The 7,819-nt window shown below is 45.6% G+C and overlaps 1 protein-coding gene across 1 annotated transcript; it reads right to left on the bottom strand.

Moving 5' to 3' along the window:
- Window positions 1-3,279: 3,279 nt before the first annotated feature.
- On the bottom strand, window positions 3,280-6,882 carry CSTL1 (cystatin like 1). Its single transcript, XM_004716954.1, has 3 exons — window positions 6,664-6,882; window positions 4,124-4,237; window positions 3,280-3,363 (listed from the first exon to the last, which is right to left on the bottom strand). The coding sequence occupies exons 1-3, from the start codon at window positions 6,880-6,882 to the stop codon at window positions 3,280-3,282; spliced, it is 417 nt and encodes a 138-aa protein (XP_004717011.1).
- Window positions 6,883-7,819: the final 937 nt, after the last annotated feature.

The following is a 7,819-nucleotide window of genomic DNA, read 5'->3' as shown; positions in this document are numbered from 1 at the left end:
GATACCACTGCAGTGAACCATGAACTGAAATGGAGAGGAACCGCACCAAAGGTCCACTAGTTGAAGATGGTTTGGAGCTGCAAAGGACTCTTTGTGTGGCTTCTACTCTGCCTAGCAGTTTCAGTATGCTCTGAACCCTGTTTCTGGTTGGATTCAGGTCAGTTTCCCCTCCACCAACCCCTGCATTTGCTAACTTGTAGTTTCCTCATCTTTTACTGATTCTTTACCCAGTCCTGATTCTTGGGGTATTTATAAAGTTTGATGATGAAAATGCATGCAAATTGCTTAGCATAGTATTTAGGGCAAAAGAGGTGCCCAAATACTAATTCTTCGTAGGAATATAGGCAGTCCAGATAATTCCCAATTTACAAGAATGTTCTGTTCAGACCATGCTGTCACAATCAGTTTTAAATTTTCATTTTGAATATTATTTCCTATTAGTGTCACTATTTTTATAAATCTTTGTCTTTGGAGTTGGAAACATTGCATATAACTATATACATATATATTTAATGCATAGCATACAGAATATATATATATATTCATTTTAAAAAGACATTGGCAGAGATAAGAACCAGAAACACACACAGGGAATCCAGGACAGATGATCCCTTCAGGACCAGTGGTGAGAGTGGCAATACCAGAGGGTGAAGGGAAGATGGGGTAAAAAGGGGGAACTGATTATAAGGATCTACATATAACCTCTTCTGGGGGACAGACAACAGAAAAGTGGGCGAAGGGAGATGGACAATGTAAGAAATGACAAAACAATAATAATTCATGAATTATCAAGGGTTCATGAGGGAGGAGGGAGCAGGGAGGGAGGGGGGAAATGAGGAGCTGATACGAAGGGCTTAAGTGGAGAGCAAATGTTTGGAGAATGATGAGAGCAACAAATATACAAATGTGCTTGACACAATTGATATATGTATGGATTGTGATAAGAGTTGTATGAGCCCCCAATAAAAGGATTTTTTTTAAAAAGACACTGACATTGTGTCAGCTGCAGTAAGAACTCCACTCTTGTGAAAGTTTCCTGATCTAGTCTAGGATATCTCTGGGAATGGGTATGGCGCTTCTAGTCAGAAAATAAATGTGAGGGGTCTGTATGATCCTTTGATGGACTGCAGCATTGTTGTAGTATATGTATTAGGCATGCAATCGCATTATGAAAGTTTGTAGTACTGCAAGAATTACCCAAATGTAAAGGACATGAAGTGAGCACATGCTTTGGGGAAAATGGCACTGGTAGACTTGGTCAACATGGAGTGGCCACCAACCTTTAATATGGTTTTGTTTGTTTGTTTTGAGGTGGTAGGGACAAAATCTGTGGGGCACAACCAAAAAAGGCATGTCTGGAACAAGGCAGGACCACTTCTAGTAGAGACGGGATATTAGTTAGAATTCAGCACGCTCCTGACAGGTGGGCTATTTTTTATCTAGGGAAGTGACGGTGTGAGGGAGAAGAAAGGGAAAATGGACTAGCTGTGCTTATTCGTCTATTGGCTCTTTCAGCCCAATGGGGTTTTCTACGCTGAAATAACTATAGGTTCCCAGGAATTTGAAAAAGCTGTAGAGAGTCGTCTCCTATACTCTTCACCCAGATTCCCCAGTGAGTATGCAAAGACAGAAAACTGTCAAAAAAATTTTTAATTACATTGAAGCAACGTGTATGTGTAATTCTGGGTGGGTCCTTTTTTCTTCACATAGGATGGTTTGTGAGATTTCACATAGGATGATTTGCGATATTCAGCTATTTCATTATCATGTAGATCCCCTTTATAGTCGTACCTGACCCAATCCCCACCCTCCACCCCAGCTCTAACCCCTGGCAATCACTAATTTATGCCCCACCTCTTTAAGTGTTCCAGTTTGCGCACGCGTGCTAGCTACATGCATGGAGTTGTGATGCCAGGACTGGCCGTGCGGCCCTGGAGAGTCATCCAGGGTGGCTTCGTGTTACTTTTGGCTGCGCAGTGGTGTCCTATGGCCCAGATGCACCACAGTTGCACATCTCACCTATGCAGGGCATGTTGTTTTTCAGTTTGCAGCTATTAAAATAAAGCTTCCGTAAAGAATTGTCTATAGGTTTTGTGGGGGCATACATTTTTACTTCTCTAAGATAAACATCCTGAAGTGAGAATGCTAGTTCATATGATAAAGCATATGTTTAGTTTGTTTTAAGAAAGTGATGAATCATTTTCCAGTGTGGCGGTGTCGGGACATAATATCCTTTTCTGTCCATGGTGATTTTCTTTGCTCTGAGGTCTACTTTATCAGCTACTGATGTCGTGGCCTGTTTCTTCTCTCATGTCTGCTCTCATGTTTACCTTCTCTGCTCAACTATGAGTCATGTAGGGTCATGAGCCATCGGTCTCCTTGATGGCAGGAGCCATCAGCAATGAATCCTAGGAAGCTCAATAGCTCACAGTACAGAGAGAAGAACGCGGGAGGCTAGTGACTGCTATCCTGGGATAGCTTCAATCTGGGAATCCAAATGGGCAGCTGCTTTGAAACTGGCATGTTATCTGAATTATGAAAGTGGCACGCTGTCCCTGATATGTTCGTACAAACAGTCTAGTTTTATGATTGACGCCTGCTTTTCATCTGAGGGCCTAGAATATTTGTATGAGTTGAGCAGAGGGTGCCTACGTGCCCAGCCCCCAATAGAAACCTTAAGTGCTAAGTCTCTAATGAAATTCACCGGTTGACAATATTTCACATTGGGTGATTCCACTGAGAGAGGACTTTTGGACGGTTGCTCCTGGCTTCCTCCAATCTTTACTTCATGTACCTTTTCCCTTTGTTGATTTTGTTTTGTATCCTTTGCTATAATAAGTCTTGGTTGTAAAGACAAGTGTTAGTCCCCCTAGTGTATTGTTGATCTGGGTTTTGTCTTGAGGACCCCTAGAGACTCACAAAGGATGTACGTATCACTGTGTTGGGTGTACATGGGAAATAAATGGTCTCCCCCAAATTCAGGCCTGAGGTCATAAATATGTCTGAATCCAGAAAAGCCACAGAGAGATGGGTAACAGTAGAAGAAGTATGAGGTCCTTCCACTCACCTCGTATCTGTTTCCTAAAAGCCATTCAGTATGTGTACATGCGTGTACTTGTGTGGTTTCGATGCAGGAATGTGTACATGTATGCATGTGCGTGTGTGTGCGTCAGGTGTATGGCTAAAGAGGTTGCGACGAGGGAGCTCAGTCTTTTTCGAATGCCACAGCTTGACGTTCACAGTAAGTTGGTCTAACTGTATTTGAGGGTCTTTCCTCACTTAACCTTCCAGACAGGAATTGTTCCAAAGTTGATAATAGTGTATCCAGGGCACAGTGTAAACCAAAAAATCACAAATGAAACTCTGTGAAAGGAGAAGGGGAATAGTTAGCTTTAAGGGAACGTTTTTGAAAGCAAACACAAACTTCCGGCACCTGCAAGTCCTCCAGGGAAACGAGGAGCCATTGCTGTGTCTGGACACTGATCATGTAGGCGACTGGGCAGGAATTGTACGTGTCATGTGGGGGCCTGGGGGGGGGGCAGAAATGTAACTCTCAGCTTCACGAGCCCCACCCTCTGAGGCCATGCAGCAGGCTTATCTGCGTCTGCAGCCTCACTGGACCCAGGTCCAGAGACTCAGCCAGACTGTGAAGGGACAGTGGCATCCACTTCAATCCTCCTGCACCCCAGGCACAGGTGGGCCCTCTGGGCCCAAAGATGGCCCACATAAGGGTGCCATCAAGAGGGGCCAGGAAGAGCAGGAAGAAGGATGCAGAAGTTGGAAATAGAGAACTGGACATTCCTCAGAGACCAAACCAGGGCCTCGAAGAACAACGACTGTGTCCACCCTAAGTGCCAGAGAAGTAGACCAGGAGGATAAGCAGAGTCCTGGTGGTCAGCCAGAGGAGTCCAGGTTACTCAAAGGTCTTTGCATCCCTCAGCTAGGTCAAGGCCTGTGTCAACACAAGGTGGCCAGGCAGCCTAATTAAGGAGCCCCGCCCCGCCCCGGGGGCCATGAGTGATGCCAAAGGACTGCGGGCTGTGCCTCACCCTGCCCTCAATCCACCAAAACACTTCCCCTTCTTTGGGCATGAGTTCCTTCTCAGTGGGTTCTTACCACCTACCTTTTGTAGCTTCATGTTGCTCTGGAGGGGGCAGCCATGACTGCTCGTGCTTTTCTTCTTGCATTTGGTCCGGCTAATCTTCATGGTGACCATGTACTCCACTCCTGTCGTCAACTACCGGGAAGCAACTGCACAGTTAGTTTGACATCAAGCAACAGGTTGCTGAGTGTCCCCAGGAGGGCTAGGTCTGAGGCAGAAGCCATGGGGGCATTTCTTCCCAGAGCTCCGTCAGAGACATGGCTCTCTCCTTCCCCTCAGGTGGAGGATGTCCAAAGATTGCCACAGTCCCTGTTTCTGACTGGGTTTTCTGGTGCCACCAAGGGCAGTTTCTCACCTGCTTCCCATTCGTCTTCAAGACAAGGGAGGCAACCTACCAGGCTTGCCTCTCCCAGGTCTGTCTGCGACATCCTCATACTACACACAGCCAGAGCTTTATGGGCTCTTCCCGCCTCCACTCATTTCTTTTCTTTGTCCCAACCAACTTGATGGAAAATAATTTAACAGACCATGAGCTGTTGAATCTAGATTTGGAGTCTAGGTTCCCCATTTATTAACTGTAACCTTAAGCAAGTTATCCTTAGCAGTCTCAGCTTCCTCACTTCAGGGGCAATCAACATAACTGTTCATGGAGGTGTTACATAGGTTAAATGAAAGCTTGCATAAAATAATTTAATGGCGTGTCTGCAGCATGGTCTGCAGTCCAGGAAGATTAGCTGCTGATGGCATTAGTAGGTCTGTGAGGCATCTGTGGAACCTGAGTAGCGACAGAACGGAAGACAGACGAGGTGAGATCAAGTCCCACCTTGAACAAGTCCTCCCCTCGACTGAGTCTCAGTTTCCTCACCTAGAAAATGGGCCAGGGGATAGGGGCAATGCCTGTTCAAATGATCAGATGCTCTGTGTGGAATGAAGGAAGGGGGCTGGTGACTATGTGAGGCATGGCGAACACATGCCAATGACTGTTTTATTTGGTTGTAATGTGGGGGGAGAGAGGGAGAACCAATCACAATGATCCACATATAACCCCCTCCCAGGGGGAAAAACAACTGAAAAGGGGGTGAAGGGAGCAGTCATTGAAAGACAGGAAAAATAATTTATAAATCATCAAGGGCTCATGAGGGAGCTGATACCAAGGTCTCAATTAGCTGATACCAAGGTCTCAAACAGAAAGAAAATGTTTTGAAAATGATGATGGCAACATATGTACAAATGTGTTTGACCCTATGGATGGATGTAAGAGCTGGAAGGGCCCCCAATAAAATGATTTGTTTTTATTGCTCATAAACAATTACTTTACAATTGACTGCTGGTGATCGTGGATTGATTTCACAAGACAGGCTTCCTAGGGTTCTCGAGTTTTTCCTTGGGAAGACACTTCAAAGAGAATAAGCCAACTTTGGTCAATGGCCAACACCTGGTAGTCAAATCACTTTCATGTTCTTGGCCCTAATGATGAGCAAGACTACCACCTTGTGGCGACAATGTGTAACTGTTTGATCCGGGGACATCCTGATAATGTGTACATGCCGTGGTGCTGTGTTATGTTACACTCCTAGTTGCTCTTTGTCCCCACGCCCTACTGATTCTACTGTTCCACCTTCTTTTCTCTCTGCCTAGAACCCTTTCTTCCTGTTCCGTTATTTCTCAAACTCAGCTAATTAAACTAAGACGTGGTGTTGCCTCTGCCAAACAACCAGAATGGTGCAAATGGTTTATTCTGGGCTGCCAATTGAAAGGCTAGTGGCCCAACAATACCCCTGAGTGACCTGACGACCTGCATCTGTAGGATGAGAGTCCTTGAAGCCTCCATGGCGCGCAGGTGTACTCTGCACACACTGATGGAGTGGTATCCATCAGTCTAAAGCAAAAGTGTTCCCTGAGATTCTCAACTGTACTTGAGTGAAGAACTATTGTTTTTCCTGAAACAATGTCTTAGCAGCTCTTGATGGAGCCAGAGTCACAGTGAATGGGATGACATAGAGGTCATGAGTCGGAAGTGACTCAAGGTTAATGGGTAAATTGTACAATTTACTAGTTGACCTCGAGGGGAGATTGGATCAGTTTACGAATGCTTTTCAAACAACTCTGATTTCCTCCCTCGTCCTTTAATTGATATATTTTAGAAAACTATGAAACTATAGAAAGCGATGTATGCTTAAAACAAAGAAGAGGGCAAGTGTCTGGTTCCAGTCCCCCCGAATAAAGAAAGCCCTCTATGTCATCCCATTCACTGTGACTCTGGCTCCATCAAGAGCTGCTAAGACATTGTTTCAGGAAAAACAATAGTTCTTCACTCAAGTACAGTTGAGAACCTCAGGGAACACTTTTGCTTTAGACTGATGGATACCACTCCAATTAGGGGTGCTCGTCTTCAGACTAGTGAAGCATTTCCTAGTCATGACTAAATCAGCTCTGGGGGTTGCAGAACTCTCCGTCATGCCAGTCCAAGGGACGTTTCTTCTCATTTGATATGCCACTTGGTATTCCCTGGGAGCCCTGGATGTCCAAATAATTAGGAACAGGGAAGCGGAGGCACGTACCTGCATCTGAGATCGAAGTAGCTTGTCAACACGAAATAAGTACGTGTCATTGCTGGCATTGTTGAAGCTCCGAATTAAGAAATCAAGTGTTGCATTCATGTTTTGCTTGCTCATGGGCTTCTCCTGAAAGCCTTCCCACCTTTGGAAATGGCTCGCCTTGGCCACGAGAACCAGGGCAGCCAGCAGCAGCAGCAGGTTCCTCAAGCATCCGGCCTTCATCCTTTCAGCTTCAGAAGCCTCCTAACCAGCTGCACCTTTCAGGGTAGGGAGGTGCCAGGCAGCAGCTCCCTTTCTGCACAGCAGCCTTGTCCACACAGACTTTCCCAGGAAATTGACTGCCTGCCTTTAAACAGAAATTTAAGCCTGACTGTTGGTTTCCTAGACCAGGCTCACAGTGTGATGGGAGGCCAAGCTAGCCCCGTCTCCCTGCCCACTCTTCTATCTGAGCTTGTTTTCTACAGTTATGATGCTCATCCAGTTCTTTGGTGATCAGGCAAGGAACATTTCTAGACATTTGCCAAGCTGGACAAGACCCTGTCCCTGTCTTCCCACCTACCAGAGAAGAAAGAGAAAGCCCCAAATAGACCTTCCAGTGCTCTAAGATCTAGTTTGACAGATAGAGGAGAGCCACTGTGGAACTCCAGAGAGACTTATGGAGAGATAAGATAGGACATGAGATTTAGGGACTCAAAAAATTCAATGGGGCAAGAGTGGGGTGTACATTCTACCTCACATTCCAACTACCCGACTAAACCACCATCTCTTCCTTGGGCATTCTCTAGAGACAAATGCCCTCTACTCACCTATTCGCCCTTGCCATAGATTTCTGCCCTGCTGAATCCCACTGTCCCTGATGCCCAGGCTCTTTGTGTGACCCAGTGACGCTTTGTGAGGTAATCTCAGCCAAGCTAAGAGGGAGGACTAAGGTGTGATCCTCAGAAATGAATCCTACAGAGCCCTGAAGGTTAGGGACCACCTCCACCCAGAAACCCATTCAAACTCACTGCTTAAAATACTTGCTACGGCAGGCTCCTGAATGGAATTCTACTCCAGAGAAAAAGAAAAAAGAAGAAGAAGAAGATTCATGGAACAATTGAAAAGTTGTGAATAAAACCTGTAGACCAGTGAATAGTATTTATTGTGGTAGGGCAGGGGA

The sequence above is a fragment of the Echinops telfairi genome, unplaced genomic scaffold (genome assembly GCF_000313985.2).
Source record: "Echinops telfairi isolate 266 unplaced genomic scaffold, ASM31398v2 ScPeMD7_5592;HRSCAF=6446, whole genome shotgun sequence".
NCBI lineage: Eukaryota > Metazoa > Chordata > Mammalia > Afrosoricida > Tenrecidae > Echinops > Echinops telfairi.
Note: the sequence above shows the minus strand (reverse complement) of the source record. Positions and strands in the feature narration are given on the sequence as shown.

Excerpts from the sequence above, each read along its gene's own strand:
- CSTL1 (XM_004716954.1), bottom strand. The coding sequence starts at position 6,882 with ATGAAGGCCGGATGCTTGAGGAACCTGCTGCTGCTGCTGGCTGCCCTG. Across the intron at positions 4,238-6,663 it reads TACTTCGATCTCAGATGCAG|TTGACGACAGGAGTGGAGTA; the intron begins GTACGTGCCTCC and ends GCTTCCCGGTAG. Across the intron at positions 3,364-4,123 it reads GCAACATGAAGCTACAAAAG|AGTTTCATTTGTGATTTTTT; the intron begins GTAGGTGGTAAG and ends CTCCTTTCACAG.